At 41.6% G+C, this 25,511-nt stretch overlaps 1 protein-coding gene across 3 annotated transcripts in view; it reads left to right on the top strand.

Moving 5' to 3' along the window:
* The first annotated feature begins 8,376 nt into the window (after window positions 1-8,376).
* col12a1b (collagen, type XII, alpha 1b) overlaps window positions 8,377-25,511 on the top strand; it is a 111,963-nt gene continuing 94,828 nt past the window's right edge. For all 3 annotated transcript variants that reach the window (XM_058613866.1, XM_058613865.1, XM_058613868.1), the window contains exons 1-10: window positions 8,377-8,546; window positions 8,953-9,094; window positions 12,524-12,640; window positions 14,662-14,805; window positions 17,484-17,537; window positions 18,243-18,509; window positions 19,119-19,283; window positions 20,065-20,238; window positions 20,330-20,620; window positions 21,295-21,897. In XM_058613866.1, coding sequence (XP_058469849.1) covers window positions 8,989-9,094; window positions 12,524-12,640; window positions 14,662-14,805; window positions 17,484-17,537; window positions 18,243-18,509; window positions 19,119-19,283; window positions 20,065-20,238; window positions 20,330-20,620; window positions 21,295-21,897 — 1,921 coding nt within the window. In that variant the 5' untranslated portion in view covers window positions 8,377-8,546; window positions 8,953-8,988. The remainder of the gene's footprint in view (window positions 8,547-8,952; window positions 9,095-12,523; window positions 12,641-14,661; window positions 14,806-17,483; window positions 17,538-18,242; window positions 18,510-19,118; window positions 19,284-20,064; window positions 20,239-20,329; window positions 20,621-21,294; window positions 21,898-25,511) is intronic.

Here is a 25,511-nt window from a genome sequence, read left to right as displayed (position 1 = left end):
AATAGAACGCTTGAGGGGGAGTGGCTTTCATGAGAGTGGGGGGTGCTTCATATAGCTCTGCTACGACCTGCACTCGCTAACTTTCCCTGGATTATATATATGGTGCTTTTCCACTGCACAGTTCCAGCACTGCTAATGTTCTGCATCTACACAAACACAACATTACTGTTTTGTGACTTGTATTTTGGGGTTTTACAAATAAATATGTATTTTACATACATGTATATATGTGTATATATGTGTGTTTATATGTGTGTATAAATATATATACAGTGCCTTGTGAAAGTATCCGGCCCCCTTGAACTTTTCTACCTTTTGCCACATTTGAGGCTTCAAACATAAAGATATAAAATTGAAATTTTTTGTCAAGAATCAACAACAAGTGGGACACAATCGTGAAGTGGAACGAAATTCATTGGATAATTTATACTTTTTTAACAAATAAAAAACTGAAAAGTGTGGCGTGCAATATTATTCGGCCCCCTTGCGTTAATACTTTGTAGCGCCACCTTTTGCTGCAATTACAGCTGCAAGTCGCTTGGGATATGTCTCTATCAGTTTTGCACATCGAGAGACTGGAATTCTTGCCCATTCTTCCTTGCAAAACAGCTCGAGCTCAGTGAGGTTGGATGGAGAGCGTTTGTGAACAGCAGTCTTCAGCTCTTTCCACAGATTCTCGATTGGATTCAGGTCTGGACTTTGACTGGGCCATTCTAACACCTGGATACGTTTATTTGTGAACCATTCCATTGTAGATTTGGCTTTATGTTTAGGATCATTGTCCTGTTGGAAGATAAATCTCCATCCCAGTCTCAGGTCTTTTGCAGACTCCAACAGGTTTTCTTCCAGAATGGTCCTGTATTTGGCTCCATCCATCTTCCCATCAATTTTAACCATCTTCCCTGTCCCTGCTGAAGAAAAGCAGGCCCAAACCATGATGCTGCCGCCACCATGTTTGACAGTGGGGATGGTGTGTTCAGGGTGATGAGCTGTGTTGCTTTTACGCCAAACATATCGTTTTGCATTGTGGCCAAAAAGTTCAATTTTGGTTTCATCTGACCAGAGCACCTTCTTCCACATGTTTGGTGTGTCTCCCAGGTGGCTTGTGGCAAACATTAAACGAGACTTTTTATGGATTTCTCTGAGAAATGGCTTTCTTCTTGCCACTCTTCCATAAAGGCCAGATTTGTGCAGTGTACGACTGATTGTTGTCCTATGGACAGACTCTCCCACCTCAGCTGTAGATCTCTGCAGTTCATCCAGAGTGATCATGGGCCTCTTGGCTGCATCTCTGATCAGTCTTCTCCTTGTTCGAGATGAAAGTTTGGAGGGACGGCCGGGTCTTGGTAGATTTGCAGTGGTCTGATACTCCTTCCATTTCAATATGATTGCTTGCACAGTGCTCCTTGCAATGTTTGAAGCTTGGGAAATCTTTTTGTATCCAAATCCAGCTTTAAACTTCTCCACAACAGTATCTCGGACCTGCCTGGTGTGTTCCTTGGTCTTCATGATGCTCTCTGTGCTTTAAACAGAATCCTGAGACTATCACAGAGCAGGTGCATTTATACAGAGACCTGATTACACACAGGTGGATTCTATTTATCATCATCACTCATTTAGGACAACATTGGATCATTCAGAGATCCTCACTGAACTTCTGGAGTGAGTTTGCTGCACTGAAAGTAAAGGGGCCGAATAATATTGCACGCCCCACTTTTCAGTTTTTTATTTGTTAAAAAAGTATAAATTATCCAATAAATTTCGTTCCACTTCACGATTGTGTCCCACTTGTTGTTGATTCTTGACAAAAAATTTAAATTTTATATCTTTATGTTTGAAGCCTCAAATGTGGCAAAAGGTTGAAAAGTTCAAGGGGGCCGGATACTTTCACAAGGCACTGTATATGTGTATGTATATATGTATATGTTTCATTTGTTAATCTGTGTCAAAAGAATTGAGATCCATAGGAAGGAGATCGGAGTCAGCTCAGTGTCCAAACAAGGGTTTAATCTTGTACAAGAGGAGCATTCACAAAGCAACACACACAGGCCAGTTACAAAGTGAAGACTCCCTGTCTTGTAGGAAACACAAGGTATTTATCTGTCTCAATGGGTCAGCTATCACCCTGCCATAAGTCTCTATTCACAAGTCACATCAAACAGTTCCTAAAACAATACAAATGGTCACTGGTCACAAGTCGCATCAAACAGTTACATTAACAATACAAAGGGTCAATGGTCTCAGGTCACATCAAATGGTTGCATTGAACATTTGTCTTCATGTATTTACATGAGGTACATAATTCCCATAACATATCCCTCCTGTTTATGCTGATTTCCAGCATAATTTTAACAAATGTTGTAGAGTGTGAGAGCGAAAACCCTATCGAGCAGTTCAAAACATTCTAATTAACCATTTTCACAAAGCCGCTGCCCCTGCAACCACTCGCAGGTACTCCATTTGACAAGGCATAAAAGCATACATTCAAAAAAACATTTTGACTATATTGTTATCCCAAAACGAATTCAATGGAGACCAATTCAGAACACTACAACTTCTAGATTTCCTGTAGTACCATCATAATCAATAGAGTAAACAGCAATTATCCCTTAACACATGGTGTTCTTGTCTTCATCAAACAAGTTACCATATAGATCATCATTTGTCAAATCAGATGTAACATTTTCTGGTGCTGCATTCTTGTAGTCCTCTCGGTGGTCATCGGTGGTGGGGACTCTTTCATGCAGCATAGTTTTTTGTTGTTGTTTTTTTAAAGCGGTGTCCTGAGTCTCTGTAACAGTCCTCTCAAACAGGAATACAAAATCCACAAGTGATAAGAATATCAATCATCACAGCTACAGATAACGTATAGAACCTGCCCATTTTCCAAAGCCATCCAATCAGAGGTTCTTTGAAACCTGAATTTTTATCTTATTCTACAGATAAGGTTGTTAATCCTCCAATGCCTTAGTGATGCTGCCATCAGGTGCTGTATTATTTAGGAATAAATGTACAACACATATCTCCAAACATTCTACATTATACAGTACTCCTCCTTTTTCAGCAACATCATGTCTAAAGCCATCCTATCCTGCCATGCCAATAAACTAGTCTTATTTAACTCTTAATCTATGCCTCCAATTGCTTCCTTAGTGAAGTTCAAAAAATCTCTGTTGATTATAATACAAATTTTTATCCAATCCACATTTTTCGGGTTCACAGGTCGACTAAGTGGCTTTGTGACTATGTGTCCTGTTACAGATCTCACCTTCATACATTTACAGTGTTGAAGTGGCAATTTACTACCGCATTCATCTTCTCCAATTATTATTCTGCATGCTTCAGTATCGCATAGAAAACCAGTTTTATGATTATTAACCAACAGGGTGACTATGGCTTTTGGTTCATACTCAAAAATACTTCAGTGTTTTCTAGTGTACATACGTCTTCTTCCTCCTCATCTTCTGTGTCCTGGTATGTATGTGTGTGTGTGTGAGTGCATGACCTGGTTTATTGACTAGCCATGCCGATGAATCGTCAACTCGTCTGTGTCCTCCATTTCTTCTCTGCTGTGGAATTCCTGAAGAGATTACAGCATCCTACGTCTCTCCTCATAACTTCTGATATCTCCTGAGCTAATTGTCAAATACACTCAAGAGATGTCTATGGAAATATACATTATTCTATATTATTTCAGCCTTATAATTACTTAGTTTATGACCACTTCAGTTATCTTCTCATCACATCAACCACATCCACACAGCACACACCTCTTCTCCTATAATAAGTTTCAACAACACTTATACCCCAATTACTATTTTTTATTTAATTAATATGTTAATTTATTAGTAGTGTTGTTTTTATTAAAGGACCATCTCTCCACCAGCAGCTCTTCTGGCTTCACAGCCTGCAATGACCTCATGTCAAAACAAACACTCTGCAGCCTGAGCCTATGTTACCACGCACATAAAACAACACAAAGCCATGGCACACACATTAAAACATCACAGAACACAAAACAACACAAGACAACAGATCTTAAATTTTACTTTTAGTCTCAATTTTACAGTTGTATGTCGACAAATCTTAATTTTAACACTCTTTTTAAATGTTTTCTCTTCTTTTCATCCTCTGCTCTCAATATCTTCTTTACGTTGTCTCACTTCCTTTTCTTTCTGCTTCTGCCTCTTCTTACTTCCCCTTTGACTTCACCTCTATCTTTTCTACCAGTTTTTTACATTCTTCTACCTGTAATTTTCCTCTAAATCCATATTTATTTTCCCATCTTTTTATATACTTTACATTATCTAGTGCCTTTTGGCCCATTCGTTTTGCATCACCTTCATATTGAACCTCGTCAGGTTCACAACAACATTTATAACAACTATTACAAGTTCCCATTTTGACATAAAAATGACCTTCAATTTTATTTGTACTTTTATTTTATGGTTCCTTTTTTATTTTTTATTTTATATATTTTACTGGTCTTTTCATTTCTTCTTCTTACAGTTTATTTTAGGTCCCTGCCCTAAATCTAAGAGAGTCCTGCTCCCCCAAGTCCCTGACTTGCTTTACTTCCTATGGGTCCCGGACCCTGACCCCTTTTGTTTTCTCAGCCCTGCCTTGTTGATAAGGCTAGTAGCAGACGGGAAAAAACTGTTCTTGTGGCGTGAGGTTCTGGTCCTGATGGACCGCAGCCTCCTGCCAGAGGGGAGTGACTCAAAAAGTTTCTGTCCAGGGTGGGAGGGATCAGCCATAATCTTTCCTGCACGCCTCAGAGTTCTGGAGGCGAACAGGTCCTGGAGAGATGGAAGATTGCAGCCAATCACCTTCTCTGCAGACCGAATGACACGCTGCAGTCTGCCCTTGTCCTTGGCCGTGGCAGCAGCGTACCAGATGGTGATGGAGGAGGTGAGGATGGACTCAATGATGGAGGAGTAGAAGTGCACCATCATTGTCTTTGGCAGGTTGAATTTCTTCAGCTGCCGCAGGAAGTACATCCTCTGCTGGGCTTTTTTGATGAGAGAGCTGATGTTCAGCTCCCACTTGAGGTCCTGGGTGATGATAGTTCCCAGGAAGCGAAAGGAATCCACAGTGACAATTGTGGAGTCACAGAGGTTGATGGGTGCAGGTGAGGCTGAGTTCTTCCTGAAGTCCACGACCATCTCCACTGTCTTTAGAGCGCTGAGCTATCTAAGAGATCTAAAAGAGTCTCTAAGTCTCTAAATCTAAGAGAGTCCTGCTCCCCCAAGTCCCTGACTTGCTTTTAATTTAATTTAATTTAATTTAATTTAATTTAATTTAATTTAATTTAATTTAATTTAATTTAATTTAATTTAATTTAATTTTATTTTATTTTATTTTATTTTATTTTATTTTAATGAGCTAGGATCGATCCATTTCTGTACCGTTTTTTTCACTTCAGTAGAAGAATACCCTGACTTACAGTTTCTTTCGAAATCTGGCACCGCATATTCAGCTTACTGTTGTTACTTTTGAGCTGAATTTGTTTTTAAATTTAGAAATGGTTGTTTCTTACCCTTTTGATGATTTGAGTCCCTGACTCAATGTTTGTCTGGCTGATCCGTCTCCCCTCCTTGGTTGGCCCCGTCACTGTCCCACTCTTCACAGGACCTGGCCTCCCTGACCAAAACAGAGCTTTAAGAGCCCTGTGGTGGAGGACTTCTAGGAGGATTTCTTTTTTTCTTACCTCCGCCTTGCAAGGTCTTCAGGGCCGTTGATGTGAAGAGAGCGACAGATATTGGGGCCCCACGTTGGGCGCCAAGTTGTCAAAAGAATTCAGATCCATAGGAAGGAAACCGGAGTCAGCTCAGTGTCCAAACAAGGGTTTAATCTTGTACAAGAGGAGCATTCACAAAGCAACACACACAGGCCAGTTACAAAATGAAGACTCTCTGTCTTGTAGGAAACACAAGGTATTTATCTGTCTCAATGGGTCTGCTATCACCCTGCCATAAGGTGCAGACCCCCGCCTCTGTGGGTCTGTTATCACCTTGCCCTAAGTCTCTATTCACAAGTCACATCAAACAGTTCCTAAAACAATACAAATGGTCACTGGTCACAAGTCGTATCAAACAGTTACATTAACAATACAAAGGGTCAATGGTCTCAGGTCACATCAAACGGTTGCATTGAACATTTGTCTTCATGTATTTACATGAGGTACATAATTCCCATAACAATCTGTAACTTCTGTGTGTGCGTGTGTGTCAATTTATAATCTCAATATCATGACGTTCAGACGTCGCTGTCCAGCTCTTGATTCACACACATGCAGGTCATTCACCAGTAGAGGGCAGTGTTGTTCATGTGTTGATGTGAGGAAGAAGATTCTGCTGTTGAACTCCACCTGCAGGTATGTGATTATAACAACTGATGGACATGACATCACTATTCATTAATTCATTACATCACTATTCATGATATCACAATTCATTACATCACTATTCAGTAAAAGTACACAATTGTGGAGTAAAAGTACACAATTGAAATGTAGTGGATTAAAAGTACACAATAGTACAGTAAAAGTACACAATAGTATAGTAAAAGTACACGCTAGTGCAGTAAAATTACACAATAGTAATGTGGTAGAGTAAAAGTACACTATATTATAGTAAAAGTATACAATTGAAATTTAGTGCAGTAAAAGTACACAGTTGAAATGTAGTGGAGTAAAAGAACACAATAGTGTGTGTGTGTGTGTGTGTGTGTGTGTGTTCCTGCCACTAGAGGGCGACATTTACAAACAAATCAGTCAGAGTGGATTTTTAGAGATTAAACAAACAGAACTTTATATTAAGAAAATACTGATTTAATGTTTGTTAAATTCTCTTAAAGTTGCTTATTAAATCATTATTATTATTAATATTATTATCAATAATGCTTTTTAACGTCTAGGTTTTCTTCTGGCATCAGGCCACGCCCACCACAGTTTATTTCACACTTAAACAACCCTCCACCAATTTTATTATTATTTATAAAACTATTTTTTTAACCATTTGTATGTTCAAATATGAACTTTGTCCTTGTGGTGAGTGAACTTGCCACCAGGTGGCGCCAGTGCACTGATAATGTCACCTTCACTGGTTCAGAGTTTGTTTAAATGTGTCTGACATTGAATATATGTATATATATATATATATATATATATATATATACATATATATGTAAACATAGAAAGTAGTGTTAGAAATGTTGTTTTTACAACACAAACAACACTGCGATCTTTAGAATTTTGACTGTTTTTAAAATTCACTTTTAAAAAAAAGTCTCTTTTGTTTGACAAATATTAGTATATTTTCATTTTAGACATATAAATATTTATATATATTATATATGTATACATATATAGTTTTTAACTTATCCACTTATCTCTAAATATCTCTGTGCATTTCTCTGTAGTTACATATATATACAGTATATGTATATATACATAACTCTGTGTATTTCTCTTTCTCTCTCTACGTAAACACACACACACATGTCTATAAATCACATAACTCTTTCCATCTCTAGATCTCTTTGTATTTCATTATCTCTCGCTGTCTACAAATCTATCTTTGTGTGACTCTATAATCAGACATCACTCTCTCTCTCTCTCTCTCTATATATATATATCTATCTAGTAGTAAGTACCTGTAGTAGTACCTGTAGTAGTAGTAAGTACCTGTGTACTTCTATATAGATTATATTTACATACGTAACTCTTATCTCAACATATGTCATTATATCTCTTTATATGTCTGTAAATCTATCTTTACGTGACTACATATATTCTCTTCACTCATCTCAGTATGTGTGTGTGTGTGTGTGTGTGTGTGTGTGTCTGTCTATGTATCTCCACATATATCTGGATATTAATGTATCGTTCTTCACCTCCATGTGTTTATTTATCAACAGTATAACATGTTGGTTTATCTTTTATCTTCACTTTCACTTTGACAGAAAATCCAGCTGCTGGATAACAACTTTTACTCCTGTCTGACATCTTCCTCTTTCCTTCCATCCTCCTGTTACTGCTGCTGCTGCTGCTGTTACTGCTGCTGCTGCTGCTGCTGTTACTGCTGCTGCTGCTGCTGCTTCAGTCTCCTGTGGCCGAGACACACAGAAGCTTCTCCATCAGAGGAATGGAATGTAGAAAACTATGTAAAAGTTTCCGTGTGTGTGTCTCCCAGCATCATCTTTTTTTCTGCAGCAGCAGCAGTAACAGCAGCAGCAGCAGCAGCAGCAGCAGTAGTAGTGGGGCAGAGGCAGATCTGGGGGCAGGAGGAGCAGTCGGGGGTGGGATGCTGGTGGTGTTGGGGGTGGGGGGGTCAGATGTTGGGAACACCCCCCTGTTAAGAAGCAGACTGTGAGTGGATAGAATTCCCACTTTGGACGGAGCCTCACCAAAACCACACCGGACCACCTCACTCTCTCCCTGCCTTTTTCCCCGGACTGAGGACTGAGCGTCTGCAGCTGAGATTTTACCTTTTTTTTTTCTTCTTTTTCGTTCATCATCAAACCAAAGAAATCTTCATCTTTAGGTCAGTGATGCATCTCACACTTTACATACACGTATATGTATATATATATATATATATATATATATATAGATGAATTAGTGCCATTTTCTAGACTTCATTGTGTCTTAATTTTCCCACTTTGAAGCACTTTTGCTCGGGAATATTTCCTCCACAAACGTGTGGACGACACTTTACAGTTATTCTTCTCACCTGAGGAAGAAGACAAACAAAAGAAGAAGAAGAAAAGAGGTTAAAGTGTCAGAAAGAGTAGAAACTGGAAAATTCAAAGTCTATTAAAAATGTGGAAGTGTTTTTTTTTCTGGATTTCTGGATTGAATTCATTCAAACATGAACTTTTATTCTTTTATTTTACTCCACGTGAAGCAGATGATGATGAAGGTCTAACCTCCTCTTCCTCCTCTCGCAGCCTCATTCATGTGCTGCTGAGTTGCAGGAGCTGAAGATGAAGATGAAGAGCAGGTTTTCTCTGGTGGCGTCTCCACCGCTGCTGCTGCTGCTGCTGATGATGATGATGATGATGTTCTCCTCCACCCAGGCTCAGGAGCAAGGTAAGGCTTCTCCTCCTCCTCTTCCTCACCTTGATCTTCCTCCTCCTCACTGTGACTGACCTCAGCTCCTCTGTCTCCTCCTGCTCAACTGAGTTTAGTCTGAAAATAAAGGAAATAAAACTCACAAAGCGTTTTCTCCTCTCTGTCTTTGTCTCAGTCAGACGATGTTGTTAGAAAAGATGAATTATTTTACTTTAAAACTGTTCATTTACTTATTTATTAGTTACCAAAGCTGTTTAATTAACTAAATATTTTCCATTAAAGTAGCAAAAAAACGACGTCCCACAGTCGATGGTGGCGTCACAATGACGACGTAGGCTGAAACTATGTTAAAATGTAAGAAAAGCTCATTTTTGGCCGCTTTCTGCTCCTTTTGTGCTCATAATCTATCGTTTTTGTCATGAAAGGAGGTGAAAGAGCTTAAAAATGGACTCACTGAATAATCAAAGCTTGTGTGTTCGATGTTTCGGCATCAACTTTAACCTTTTAAAACAAAGTGTGCCTGTGGCTTCTTTTATTGTTCCCAGTCGCCTGCAATTAGTCAAAGTCAGATTATCCCATTATCTTATTAAACCTCATTATTGTTATTAGTCGAGAAGAAAATGATGTTAAATCTCCTGCTGAGTGTGATGTGAGGCGGTGGAAGAGGAGCGGTGTCGTTTGAGCTTCTTCACAGCAGGGGGTGCCCTCGCTCGCTCGCTCCTCCCTCATCTCTGACTGTAGCCCACAGAAGAAGAAGAGGAGGAGGAGGAGGAGGAGGAGGAGAGACCCAGACGGCACTGGGCCAACTTTCCTCTTGACGACAAAGTGTCATATTATTTTCCAGAGGTTTGGATTTTCAGGGTTTTTAGAAGTCGACGATGAAGATGAATCTTCTTCAGAGTGTTGAAAACATTTAAGCTCCACAGACCAGTGTGTGTGTGTGTGTGTGTGTGAGCAACATGAACTCTTTGTGTGGAGACAGAAGTCCTCGCAGCCGTGCTGCTGCTGCGCCGCGAGCCCTGAGTTGATTCACCAGGTTGGTTCCTCCTCTGACGTTCCTGTAACTTCACTTCACTTCACGCCTCCAGGTCAAGCCTTGACCCCCGAGTCTCGGCTTCACGATGATATTTTACCCTGATATTCTTCACCCCCGTACTCACTAATCCAACGGTTGGCGGTGTAGAAAAATAACAACAACAACCTCTCAGCTAGATCATTTTCGATATGTCGGGTTTTTTAGATTGTGTTTGTTTCAGGTTAGAAAATGAGAAACTTTAGAACCTCCAGGCCACAGGGGGGCGCTCTGACTCCAACATAATGTCATTTATTATTAAGAGAACCTTTCGCAGTGTTTTAATTGCGACTGCGACAATGTTCCTTTTCGTACGAATTTGTTGACCTTTGAAATGTTTCTAAAAATATCAAATCATTCATCGACTGGGAATTTTAAACTTTACGAATCTGTAAGAAAACCGTTGTATATTTGATCGCAATCTACGCACGTGAATTTTCCCAACGAGTTAGAGATAACATTTGCAACTGAAGCAACAAATGTGAATTACGTGAATTTGGCATTTTTTGCGATACTGGTTTTATATGTGAGACTGAACCTTTTTACCACTACAAATTCATCCTCATGTTTTGGTAGATTAAAACTTGTTGGGTACAGACGTTACACACTTCAGCTAACGCTACGTTAATGTTCTTAAATTTGCTGAAATATTTTGGATTTTTCTGTCTGTAATTGTAGCGAGCGCTAGCTTGCTAACACCTCAGCGTTAAATAAACATGTTGCATGATGGGTATAGCGAGCTAGGTTTTTTAACGTAGTCTGCGTTTGTTTATTTTAAACTTGTTTTCCACCCCAACCTGAAGAATATCATCTTAAAATATTTTTCTAAAAAATTAATTAATCTGGTTCTTTGTGTACATGGAAACTCCAAGTTGTTAAAAAACAAACAACTTTTCACGTACACCTGCATGATCTTCCATGACGTCATCACCATGACGATTCAAATGTCGGCTAACATCTAAAAAAAACAACCCAGTGGTTCTTTAAATTATTGTCCAGATCCTTAAATTCTGAATAGCGACATTTGGACAACTGAAATCTTTTTAAAGGTTCAATCTGGATTAAACAATAGTTTAAAGATCACTGGTCCAGAGAAAAAAAGACGTACACGTGTCTTCACTGACGTCGTGGATTCTTTTTTTCAAGGTTTGCAATGGAGACGAGGACAGCGATCGATCAGCTCTTTGTCCATTGTATAATCAATACTGAAGACTTTGATCCGATATGTGTGTCTTTTTGTTGTTGTGGTTGTTTGTCAATTCAACAGCAGGAGTTGGATTGAGGTCATGGACGAGCTGCTGGACGTCAGCCGCTCCATGTTGTAGTGACCGGGCGGGAAAAAAAAAAGAAAATTATAAAGTTTAAGAAACAATTTACGGAAAAAACGTGTTATGGGTCGTTGAGTTGAGTTTTTACCGAAGCACAAAAAGGTAAAAATCCATCAGTGACCAAAGGAATTCCCTTTAAATCTAACTCTCCAACTGTTTTTACATTTACTAATCCATTTATAGATCAGACAGCTCTATAAATGTCATGGAGGCCTGTGTGGAAGTACAGAAAAGGCCAAATCTATTCATTTTTAACTGGAATTCTGAACATTTAAAAAGACACAACACTATATTGGTCGTAAAAACAAAACATTTACGTTCTTGGCTCATGTGACATAAATAATTCCTTAAACCTAATTTCCTCTCATCTATAGCCAAAATCTTTGGTAGTTTATTTTTGCTATATTTACTAGTCCAGTTTACCGGCTTCCATGTCGTAAGTGAGTTCCTCATCAAATTGTGCCTTGAAATGGAACAACAGAACTCTAAAATTGCTAGCCAATGAAAAGCTAGCTAGCGTCCAGGTAATGTTAGCATAACGCAAAGAAGGAAAACAAAAGAAAATATGAAACATATTCCCTCTATACTTCTAAAATTGGATTATTTAACTTACTTTAGATACTTACTCAGATACTTGACACTTATGATGTTGTGAAGGCAGCGAAACTCAAATTTTTGCTTCCAAGAAGACAAAATTGGAGTCGTTTTTTTCTTCCCGCCCAGTTTGTCCTCACTGTTCTAAACTGTAGAAAGGTAGTTTTCTTGTTGTGTCATGTTTTGTTGTGTCGTTGCTTGAGTTGTTGACCGTGGCCAAACAAACTCAAACAGAAGTCATTTTTTGTTGTTGTGTGTCCAAAAATGGCTTCTCTCACACGTTTGTTGTCGTTTGGGTTTCCTTGTGTCGTTTTTGCTCCAGCAGTGAACGTTGTCGTGCTTCACCCTGGAAGTGTTGACTGTTGGCACATTCAAACATTCATAATTATACACACTCATAATCCTACACAGATTAACTGTGCCCGCGTTCTTTCCTCCTCTCTTTCTTTGCAGTCCACCCTCCGACAGATTTGAGGTTTAAGCTTTTAAACGAGAACACGGTGCAGGTGTTGTGGAGCCGACCACGGTCGAGGATCGATGGCTACAGGATACAAGTGACTTCAGACGCAGGTGGGTGCTCGTTTAAAGACGGCAAGTTCTGTCCTGCCGAGCCCTGTAACGTTACAGCTGCCATAAACTCGCCGCCGCCTGGCAAGACCCGACACTCCCCGCAATTATCTGAAGACTTCTGCTGACACATGCTTGGCTCTGAGCGCTCGAAATGATAAGAGGTTTTTTAAAAGAAAACATTATGGATAAGAGTAATTGTGCTGCGGCGCAACGTGACAGCGAAGAATTCACACATCACATGGTTCTAAAGGACGGTTAGCAGTGGAATCCTGCAAAATAACGGCCAGGGCTCAACATGTACGACTTAGTTTAGTTATTATACAACAAGAAAATACTCAACATGTTAAGTTTCAGGACCAAACTCAAGGAGCAAAATCTAAATGACAGATAGATACTGTAGATATAAACATGACACAGGAAACACGTTATTTACACGGTAAAATCTATTTGAAATATCTTTTTGGTTGGTTCTGTAAATATTTATTGGCAGTCACTGCAGGTGTTACATAACAACACAAATGTGTGTGCGTGTGACCTGAGCTACACAGACGCAACGTTAGCATTTCACTCAATAACTGCAGGCGTAGTCAAGTTATTATTCCAGATAATGGTGCCAGCTAGCTGACACAGCTTTAGCTTGTTCATGTCATATACGGCAGGTGTGAATGTTGCATTCTTTGATAGCAGTGCCAGCTAGCTGACAGAGCTATAAGATATAGTTAGCTTCTTGTTCTAATCCAATAACAGCAGGTGTGAATATTACATTTACAGTGCCAGCTAGCTGACACAGCGCCAACATTAGCTTCGTATTCTTGTCCAATAACGGCAGGTGTCAACATTGCATTCTATGATAGCGGTGCCAGCTAGGTGACAGAGTTATCAGCTATAGTTAGCTAGTTCTAATCCAATAAGTGCAGGTGTAATTGTGTTAAAACTAATTGACACACTCAAATTAGCTATTTTTTATTGGTGCAATTACTGTAGAACTTAGTAAGTCAAAAACATTGTTAATGTTAGCGCTATAGGTAGGTTTTAGGTTTTAAATGTTACCTCTCAATTTAAATTTGGTTACTGCCGAGATGTTATAATTGTTGTACATTGTTAACCGGCTAACTAGTTCACATTTTTCAGTTTGATAGCAGCTATTATTACTAACTAATATTGATTTTGTCCAAAAAGTGCACTTAAATTACGTGTAAACACTACTCTGCCCATAATATGTTGAATCCAAAAGAATAGTAGTTTTGTTTGCTAGCTAAACTAGCTACCTTGACATTTCTTTAGCGGCTAAATTGCGATTCCGACTACAGCTGGAACTGGAATGCACTGTGAACCGTAGGCTAACTGATCAAGCTAATGCTAACTTACATATTTAACCTCTAAATTTAAATCCGCAGCTCACGCAGCGTTTGTTTGCTAGCTAGTTTAGCTAGCAAACAAAACTACTATTCTTTTGGATTCAACATATTATATACAGAGTAGTGTTTACACATTATTTAAGTGCACGTTTTGGACAAAATCAATATTAGTTTGCATATCTAACCTAAGCTTAGCTAATTAATGACCATTTTGAGTAAAAAGTGATTCATTAAAGTAGTTAACGAAACAGCTGGTGATTTTCGGGTATTGATGCTAAACTGTGATGTTACTGTCGCCCTCTTGACTCTGTGAACTTTACTACAAGTGTGTGTATACGGACGTGTAATTACGACACATAAACTGCTGAGCTTTTCATGAATCATGGGATGTGTGATTAATTTCCCTTGAACAGCCCAACTGAAACATCTGAAGTAAATAATTGTTGTGGTCTTAATGGAAGATTTGGGTTAATATCGTGTGTTTGTTTGGATTCATAGGACTGTGGGGAGTTTTCATTAAATGAAATGAAATTGTTACTCTGCTCTTCCACTCCTCAGGTCAGTGCTGGAGCTGGAACTAAGGTCCTGTTTTTGACTCTGGAGAAAATGAAGTGATGCAATTTTTTCCTAATGGCTTCCCTCTGACTTTGTGAATTCCTGCAGGAGAACCGACAAAAGAATTCTCTCTCCCTGCATCTGCGACAAAGACCTCCGTCTCAGACCTGAGTCCAGATGTGGATTATGTCGTAACAATAACGGCGTATGTCGGATTGGAGGAGAGTCTGCCGGTCTCTGGCCAGATCACATGTGAGTGTGTGTGTGTGCTTCACAAACATCCCAACAAATCCAAGTTGTTCAGCAGCTGGTCAGTATTGGCAGGAAGTCGCCATGGCGACGACCTGCTGCAGTCTGAAAAACAAACTGTCTCTCTCAACACCTAAATACACCCGGCACTAAAGTGGACATAAATCAAAAAGAAACGCCACATAAATCCAAATAAATCCAAATAAAAGCGACATCTTCAACAACATTCTCGGAATACACGGTTTTATTTACGTGTTTAATCACTGAAAATCACTTATAAAGCGCCGCTTGTGGGAAATGTTTGTGATGTGGACGACAGTGAACGGGGAAACTCGTTAATACACACAATTCTGTAGAATTTGTACAAAATGCTGTAATAAGAGTTCCCTAACTGTTGATTCACGTGTGAACTAAACATGTCGTCATGTTATTCAAGTGAATTGTTTATGGAAGTCGAGAAAAAGCCTGACTTCACCTTTATGAACTCTCCCTGTGACCCTTAAACAACCCTTAAACAGAGACTTACTCAAAACATGAAAATACTGCCTATTTAATGAAAAGTGATCTAAAGTGTTTTTGAGACGTTTGTGGAGTTTAAAGCTTTTTTTTATAAAACATTTATCACAATAATATCTTTTATCAAGATAAACACAACCTAACATTTCCACTATCTCACTTTGAAATAAATCATCAATGACGTTTTATTTCCAAAAAAATAAGTAGAAACACAGTCTAAAGCGTCAGACATTCACTCACTCACTCACTCACTCACTCACTCACTCACTCAGACACTCACTCATTTACACACTCAGACACTTGGACACTCGCGTTAATGAAGATTTTTTTTATTTTAGCGTTAGATTAATTTACAGATTAATTTGCAGATTAATTTACATATTAATTTGCAGATTAATTTGCAGATTAATGTACAGATTAATTCACAGATAAATTTGCAGATTAATTTGCAGATTAATTTACATATTAATTTGCAGATTAATTCGCAGATTAATTCGCAGATTAATTCACAGATTAATTTACAGATTAATTCACAGATACATTTGCAGATTAATTTGCAGATTAATTAACATATTAATTTGCAGATTAATTTCCAGATTAATTTGCAGATTAATTCACAGATGAATTTGTAGATTAATTCACAGATTAATTTGAAGATTAATTTACAGATTAATTTGCAGATTAATTTACATATTAATTTACAGATTAATTTGCAGACTAATTTACAGATTAATTCACAGATTAATTTACAGATTCATTTGCAGATTCATTTGCAGATTAATTTACATATTAATTTGCAGATTAATGTACAGATTAATTCACAGATTAATTTACAGATTAATTCACAGATAAATTTGCAGATTAATTTACATATTCATTTGCAGATTAATTCGCAGATTAATTTGCAGATTAATTTGCAGATTAATTCACAGATGAATTTGTAGATTAATTCACAGATTAATTTGTAGATTAATTTACAGATTAATTTGCAGATTAATTTACAGATTAATTTGCAGATTAATTTACAGATTAATTTGCAGATTAATTTTACAGATTAATTTACAGACAGAAAAATTCCTGTTGTGTTTTTTATTCTGTATAAATGTAAAATATAATATTCAAATATTGAGGCTGAGCTTGGAAACAGCAGCAGTTTAAAAAAAAAACAATCAAACCACAAGCAGCATTCAGTGAGTTTTCCTTAGTTTTTACAGGATCCTGATCAGCAGATGGCGCTCACCCAGTTGTCATGGTTTCAAACTCTTTTACTTCACTTTACAGTCTCATCATCTCAAGTCCACACACACACACACACACACACACACACAGGAAACTCTGGCACAGCTGTAACGACTGGCTCGGCTCAGCTGGGGTCGTGGTGAAAAAAAACCCAAGGGGCTTTGTTTAAAGACCGTTTCCACGGTGACGAGGAAATCACAGTCTCACATAAATCCACATAAACGTCTTTAAAACGCTGAAATAAAATAAATATCACCTCCGAGTTTCCCAGAAACCATGTGTTACCATGAGTCATCAGTGATGTCAATCTAACTAAGTATTTCTACTTAGTTACTGTACTCAAGTACAAAACTCACTCACTCATTTACATACTCATTCACTCACTCATAGTTAGACACTCACTCACTCATATTTAGACACTCACTCACTCATAGTTAGACTCGCACTCACTCATATTTAGACTCTCACTCACTCATATTTAGACACTCACTCACTCATATTTAGACCCACTCTCACTCAGACACTCACTCACTCACTCACTAACTTTCTAGCGTTCCATTTGTAGACGGAACTCGGAAATTTCCAGCTGGGAAACTCGGAGCAGCCTCACACACACACACACACACACACACACACACACACACAGTGCCGTTTAATCCTCATAAAATGAAGCCACATCGCTCAGCAGAGACAGAACTGCGTGATCGTCTCAGCTGAGGTTCATAAAGCAGAGCAGTCTCAGAGCGCTACATAAAATGACGTCAGTACAAAATCAATCAATAAATAAATAAATAAATGAAGATTAAAACATCATAAATGTATGAACACAACAACAACAGCCTCTGGGCTGGAAGAATAAAAGTCACGCACACAGACAAACAAACAGAAGACGATACAAACACATGCTTTGTTTTCTTGTTTCACAGTCGAGTCGAGCGGCAGAGAATCGTCCAGGACGTCACAACCTTCACACGCTCTCAGTAAGTCTCTCTGTCGTGTCTCCACTTTACCAGGCAACACTGTCCTCCTCGGCTGCTGGGCGGCGTCCATCAGCCTGACCTCAGCGAGGAGGGGAGGGGGAAGGGGGGCGGAGGAGGGAGGGGAGGGCGTTTTCCCGCCACACAACACCCCATTGTGCAGCAATCATAGAAAATTAGGCCCCAATAAAAAATCTCTGAGGTGTTCAGTCATCAGCTCGCTCTCCTGCCAGTGAGGAGGAAGCTGTACCGCGAACCACCCGCCACTGTGGGGGCGGGTGGTTCAAACAGAACAAGGGGAAGCCCCGCCCCAAAGAGCTGAGGGAAAGTGGAAACAGTTACAGATCGTGGTTTTTACAGCAGAGCTGCTGAGTCGCAGTTTCCCCTGATCTGATTCATTTTTGGGCAAATCTGTGCTACAATTAGTCTGATCCAAGAAAATGAAGCCAACTGTACAAAATACATGAGGTCATACTCACTCATTCACTCACTTACTCACTCACTCACTCACACTCACACTCTCACTCACTCACTCACAGTGTTCCACATCATGAGAGCAGAGATCACTGTTGTTAAAATAAAGCAGAAGACGAGTTGAGTTTGATACAAAGTTTGCGTGTAATTGTGCTGATGATTGTGTTACAGTGTTTCCTCACAGCTGTGTCGACCTCACTCTCTCTGTCACTCTGAATCATTCTCCCCTCCCAGAATGCTCGGCGGGCGCCGTTGCTGACGTGGCGTTCTTGGTGGACGGCTCCTGGAGCGTGGGCCGGCCGAACTTCAAATTTGTGCGTAACTTTGTGTCGGCGGCGGCCGGAGCCTTCCAGATCGGCGAGGACAGGAGCCGCGTGGCGGTGGTGCAGTACAGCGACGACGCCAGGACCGAGTTCAACCTCAACACGCACCTGACACGAGCGGCGCTGCTGCGCGCCATCGGCTCGCTGGCGTACAAAGGAGGAGGAGCCACCATGACAGGTACATTTGTTTACTTCTAACAGTGAGAAAAAGATGTGGACGTGTTCTTTAGACATCGTAGACTTAAACTTCAGTCGTTTTATTTGTTTTCCGACAGGAAAGTGAAGTTTGTAAACCACTCACTCTCCCACACCAAAGCCCATAGAGAAAATCAGTGATTTTAACATCACAGCACACAGGAGCTGTTGATCCACCTTTTAATTTTCGGCATTAGAAATCTTGCGTTTAGATTGGCCTCAGTGACACAAAGTGGCCACACGAGGCAGCAGTAGACCAGCAGCTCCTGTGTCCCCGCGAGCTTAAAGCACGTTTGAGTCTACGATCTCTCAAGAATATGTCAGGCTGGTTCTCAGCAGCAGGGGGCGCTCACAACACAGTCAGCATTGACTTCACACAGGCTGCTCGTTTTCTCTCGTTCAGTTTACAGAATGACAGCTGTTGAATATTATTGAATTATACATTTTTCCTTCCTATTTTTCTATTTTAAAACGAGTCTGTTTCTCATCGTTTGAGGATGATTGGGATCAGACTGTGCCAGTCTCGTCTTCTCTGTCACACAGTGATCCCAGCTCAGTGAGGACCTGTCTGTCTGTCTGTCTGTCTCTCCAGGCGATGCCCTCGACCACATCCTGAGGAACACGTTCACCGAGGCAGCTGGCGCCAGGACGGGTTTTCCTAAAGTCCTGGTGATCGTCACCGACAGCAGATCGGAGGATCCAGTGGAGAGCTACGCCAAGCAGCTCCGCGGCCGCGGGGTGGAGGTCTTTGTCCTCGGTACGGAGCCAGAGCCGCAGCTTTTTTAACATTCAGCACTCAGTACATTTTCCATCTGCATCCAGTGCTTTTAACAAAAACAACCTGTGGTGACATAATAATGGAACACGGTTACATTCCTGCCTCATTAACGTTACGAGCGAGTGATAGCAAGTTTTTATGAATGTTTACGCTCGAGGTTCAGTCTCAGACTTTCCACAAACTCAGGACAGGAGACGCAGAAGTGGGCTGTTGCCATGGCGACAAAGAGGTTCTGCTTCTTGAGTAATAATAATAACAGCAGCAGCAGCTCATACTTTACGGTCGTCGCTTTGCGACACACACACACACACACACACGTATGTGAAACGTGTCCCCGGGTCTTTGCGGGAGAAGCTGTAAAAGTCCACTTCTCTCAAAGGAAAACAAACACTCTGTGTGATCGACTCGGCCGTTAGTTTGCTGGAGCGTCTCCAGGCGTTAAGAGCTTTTTAATGAGGCGGCGGTGACGACACAGGAGCTCTGCCTCCGATCAGCCAGAGGCAAGAAAAAAAAAGCCTGCAGAGTCGGGAGTTGTGAAATTCCATGCAAACACAATAGCGAGGATTTCGAAGTTGTCTAAATCAATTTTGCTCCCAAATATTTTCCGCTTGATTTGTCTGACAAGACGATTTACGCCTGTTTGATTTAAACCGTCGTTAAAGTGACATACTGAAGAACTCTCACTCTGTTTTACCTTGAAACTGAGTCGTTAACCCTTCTGTCTCCGTCCTGTCGTGTCTCCGTGCTGCTGCCGTTTCAGGGATCCATCAGGCCGACGAAGCCGAGATGAAGCTGATGGCGTCCGTGCCGCACAGAAGTCACGTCTACAACGTCGCCAACTTCGACGTGATCAAGACCGTGCAGAGAGAGCTGGTGATGCAGGTGTGCGCCGGCGTTGACGATCAACTGGGATCACTGGCCAGTGGAGAAGAAGGTGAGCTGTGGTGAAAATAAAACGCCCTCTCTCAACGCCTGCTGTTTCAGAGCCGCTTGTCCGACGATGACTGTGATTGTGGTTGTTGCAGTCATTGAGCCGGCCTCGAATCTCCAGGTCCTGGAGGTCGGCTCCAAGGTCATACGCGTGTCCTGGGACGCTTCCATCGGAGACGTCTCCGGATACAAGGTGCAGATGATTCCCATGATGATTGGCAGCAAGCGTCAGGAGCTCTACCTGGGCCCGACGCAGACGTCGGTGGCCGTCAGAGATCTGTCTCCAGACACTGAGTACCAGATCAGTGTGTTCGCTCTGAAGGGCTTGTCTCCCAGCGAGCCAATCACAGCCCTGCAGAAGACAGAGACGGTCAAAGTGTCCATGGGTGAGTACCAAAGAATGTGAGGAACCCAGAGGAATAGGTCAAAACTACCACAAAGAGACAAAAGAAACAACACAGAGACTCAAATCTACCACAAAGAGACAAAAGAAACAACACAGAGACACAAATCTTCCACAAAGAGACAAAAGAAACAACACAGAGACACAAAACTACCACAAAGACACAAAAGAAACAACAGAGACACAAAACTACCACAGAGACACAAAAAAAACAACACAGAGACACAAAACTACCACAAAGACACAAAAGAAATAACACAGAGACACAAATCTACCACAAAGAGACAAAAGAAACAACACAGAGACACAAAACTACCACAAAGAGACAAAAGAAACAACACAGAGACACAAAACTACCACAAAGAGACAAAAGAAACAACACAGAGACACAAAACTACCACAAAGAGACAAAAGAAACAACACAGAGACAAAAAGTCTACACAACTACAGAGAAACACAAAAATACCACAGAGACACACAAAATGACAAAAAATAACCACAAAAGACACAAAATGCAACCAAACAATGATCATAGAGAGATATCAAGCAACAAAAAGAGACAACACAAAGACACACAAAAGGACAACAAAGCCTCAATATAACTGAGAAAGTCAATGATCAGATGTTTGTGTTGTTCTCTGTAATCGTTGTGTCCAGAATGTTCTCTCGGCATGGACGTCCAGGCTGACGTCGTCCTCCTGGTGGACGGCTCCTACAGCATCGGTTTGGCCAACTTTGCCAAAGTGCGAGCGTTCCTGGAGGTGCTGGTGAACACCTTTGACATCGGGCCGAACAAGGTCCAGATCAGCCTGGTCCAGTACAGCCGCGACCCGTACACCGAGTTCTACCTGAACTCTCACCACGACCTGTCCGCCGTGGTCAAGGCCGTCCGGTCTTTCCCGTACAGAGGTGGCTCCACCAACACCGGCAGGGCCATGACCTACGTGAGGGAGAGGATCTTCCAGGCCACCAGGGGCTCGCGCACCAACGTCCCCCGCGTGACCATCCTCATCACTGACGGCAAGTCCTCCGACGCCTTCCGGGACCCGGCCACCAGGCTGAGGAACTCAGACGTGGAGATATTTGCAGTGGGCGTGAAGGACGCGGTGCGGTCTGAGCTGGAGGCCATCGCCAACCCGCCGGCAGAGACACACGTGTACACGGTGGAGGACTTTGACGCCTTCCAGAGAATCTCCACGGAACTCACGCAGTCCATCTGCCTGAGGATCGAGCAGGAGCTCCTCAACATCATCAAGAGACGTGAGTAAGACAGTCTTACCCTCTATGCCGATGACTCTCTGCTGCACGTGTTACGTCTGCTTTTCGGTTCTCCTGGTTCGTCACGTTATTTGTTTAACATCGGCCAAGCGTGAAGAGTTAGCTGGTATCTGAACCCTTTACAATGGATCCTGGCTTTAGCAGCAGAGGAACTGTAGAACCCATGGATTGGTGATGATAGGTTAGAGGAGAGAGTCTGTGAATGCCATGTCTGATGGTTGAAACCTTTGATTGATCTGACTTTTTAAGAAAGTTCCTTCACCTGTTTTTTGGATGTCTTCTTCTTCTTTTTCTTAATCTTCTCTAAGTCATCGTCCATAACTCACTGATGGCGTCACTGACCTCTGACTCCAGAACTCAGTTGTCGGCCAGTTATTGTTGGACTTTCCCATTTTCTGCTAATGTCAGTTCGTCATCCTCGTTCCTTCGTAAAGTTGCGTTACTGCCTCCTATAACTTTCACTTTCCCTCCCGCCATAACCTCCTCTTTTAAGTGACTGATTCCGGTTTAATCCAGAAGCAGTGTAATCCATGTGATCCTAGCGGACACTCCAGTGAGCCAGTGATATCAGATCATTGATCCCATGACTCAGCAAAAAGATTCGGTACAGTTTATGGATTACCTGACACTCGAGTGAAAATATAGTTTGTTGTTTTAGAGAATTAGCTTTGTTCTCGAACTCTGGGACTTGTTTTTAGTAGCATGCTAACACTTGCCTTGTATAATTTGTGGTATGTGCCAGTTTTTTTTTTTTTGTCAGACGAGTAAAATGCTTCTAATGGCTGAGGAGAAATAAAAACCTGGTTTCTGAAGCCAGTTTCAGATGAGTGTGATTAAGCTAACGTTGATTTATCTTGTTGATTCTTTCAGTTGTCTCAAAATATGCCAGTTTTCTCCAGCCGTCGTCTGTCTCAACTTGTCTTCTTAAAACATGGTTTCATCGAACGTGATGAGCTGAAACTCTTACTTTGATAATGAAGACGGATAGTTTGTAGTTCAGTGTGTTTCTAATAACGTCTGGCGTCGGGACTCGAGTTGTCAAAGAGAAACTTGTTCGTTACCACGATTGGGAACATTTGTCGTGATTAAAACAACATTTCAGTGACAATCAATTACTGCAGCTCCCCCGGCGAGCCCAGAGACTATACCATCGCCATGACTTTCATGTCAGCCCTCGCTGCCGAAGCCTCCTCTTTTACCTCAATGTGTGAAACACATGTTGTGCGTTTGATCAGCGAGGGCAGGGAGAGTTCCTGCATGTGTGGAAACATCAGAACTGGGTCACACGGCGGTTTTGAAGACACTCTTCTTAACGGAGTCTGAACACCAGATGACTCTGATGTCACCACATCAGCACCTTTCAGACTTGTCGTCCGTCACGTGTCCGTAAACACGTCCCGACTGCGAGACGCTCGTCGAACATCTGGTAGTCAAGTTTGGACAAGCGGGTTAAAGGACTAAAATCACTGTGTGACTTCTAATTCTGTCAGGGCAGAGTGTGACTCACAGCAGCTTTGATTACTGATTATGTAAGTCTTATATAATCGCCACTTTAAGTACACAGGAGCCTGCAGGAGCTGCTCTGTCACAACTTCCATCCAGGACAATGAGCTTCCACAGCAGGGCGTTCCACAGCGGGGCGTTCAACAGTGGGGCGTTCCACAGCGGGGCGTTCCACAGCGGGGCGTTCCACAGCGGGGCGTTCAACAGTGGGGCGTTCCACAGCGGGGCATTCCACTGCGGGGCGTTCTACAACGGGGCGTTCAACAACGGGGCGTTCAACAACGGGCGTTCCACAGCGGGGTGTTCAACAGCGGGGTGTTCCACAACGGGGCTTTAAACAGTGGGGCATTCAACAGCGGGGTGTTCAACAACGGGGTGTTCAACAGCGGGGCGTTCAACAGCGGGGCGTTCAACAGCGGGGTGTTCCACAGCGGGGCGTTCAACAGTGGGGCGTTCCAACAGATGGACATGTTGTAGTTAAAGCAGAAATATGCAGGGTTTTCAAAGTCATTGTGACGGTTAAATGTCTTGTTGCACTGTCTCCACTGCCCCCCACTGTCTGTTTGTGGAAAACCAGTCAGGATCAAGCATTCTCGTGACAAACACACACAATGTAGTGGTCTGGTTTGGTACAGTGCGGTACATGTTTTCTTGCGCTTCGATTAGGAATGGTACCAAAACGTTCCGTTCTTTGGCGCCTGTTGCTTGGGCTACCAGAGTAAAGTGGTACGGTCAGCTGATTGGGTAACGAAAAACGTCACTCACTTGCGATCCTTGACTTGACTTTGTCTTGTTGAGATGTTGAAATGTCCACAAATGGAGCTGCTGGACGTCCTCCATTGTTGTGTGTGGGTTTGTTGTCGCCACAACAGTACGTCGTCATGCTACACGGCCGTCTGGCACCGCCCACGTCCACCAAATAAAGGTACAGTCCTCAGTCAAGTCTGACCTGGGATTTTGCCGTAGCAAACTGACTCGTACTGTACCAAACTGAACCGTACTGTACCAAACAGTACTGTACCAAACTGAACCGTACTGTACCAAACTGAACCGTACTGTACCAAACTGTACTGTACCAAACTGAACCGTACTGTACCAAACTGAACCATACTGTACCAAACCGTATTGTACCAAACTGAACTGAACCGTACCAAACTGTACCGTACTGCACCAAACTGAACTGCACTGTACCAAACTGAACCGTACTGTACCAAACTGAAGGTTGTGTTGTGCTTCCATGTGTGCAGGGCTTCAGTGAGACTTCCTCTGACTTTCTTAAACCTAAATGGACCGGAAACATAAATGTTTTCATCTTTTTGGGGAAGTTCTGAGGAGTTTATGAGTCAACACCAGGCTCAGTCATCTGTGTTTTCTCTGCTACGTATCTTTAATGTTTGACGGATAACACCCTGTGAAGCCGTTTATCATACAAGTCACGACAAAGGATGAACTGATCACGCTTGTACTTGACCCAAACATCATTGAGAACACCCACAGATATCACATGGAAGCAGAGCTCAAGTCAACATGTCAAAATGTTTTAATTAGAGGTGTGACTTTTAGTTTTTTTTTAGTAAACGACACCTCTTCCTTACCTTAAAGGGATAGTTCAGGATTCGGGGTATGGGGTTGTCTGAGGTCTTGGCACAGAGCCCTGGTGTTACGTACAGAGAGAGTTGGCTGTAGATGAGCGAGTGCAGGCTCAGTGAAGTACGTCATAAACTGATATTCACCACTTATGTGTCAGCTGAAGCCTACAATATCACGAGAACATGTGCACCACAAAAGATAAAGAACCTCAAGTTTTTGTTGCTTCGCAAAACCACTCACTCTCTCACACCAAACCCCATAGAGAAAATCTGTGATTTTAGCTCACGGGGACACAGGAGCTGCTGGTCTACTGCTGCCTCGTGTGGTCACTTTGTGTCACTGAGGTAAACTTGTATGCAGGACTTTTAATGTCGAAGTGTTAAAATTAGACATTTGAACTTAGTGATCGAGGCAGCTGTGGATCAACAACTCCTGTGTGCTGTGATGTTAAAATCACTGATTTTTTGCCACTTAACAAAAGACTCGGCTTATAAAATCTTCAT

Source organism: Solea solea, chromosome 17, assembly GCF_958295425.1.
Source record: "Solea solea chromosome 17, fSolSol10.1, whole genome shotgun sequence".
Classification (NCBI taxonomy): Eukaryota; Metazoa; Chordata; class Actinopteri; order Pleuronectiformes; family Soleidae; genus Solea; species Solea solea.
This window is presented reverse-complemented; position numbering and strand designations above follow the sequence as displayed.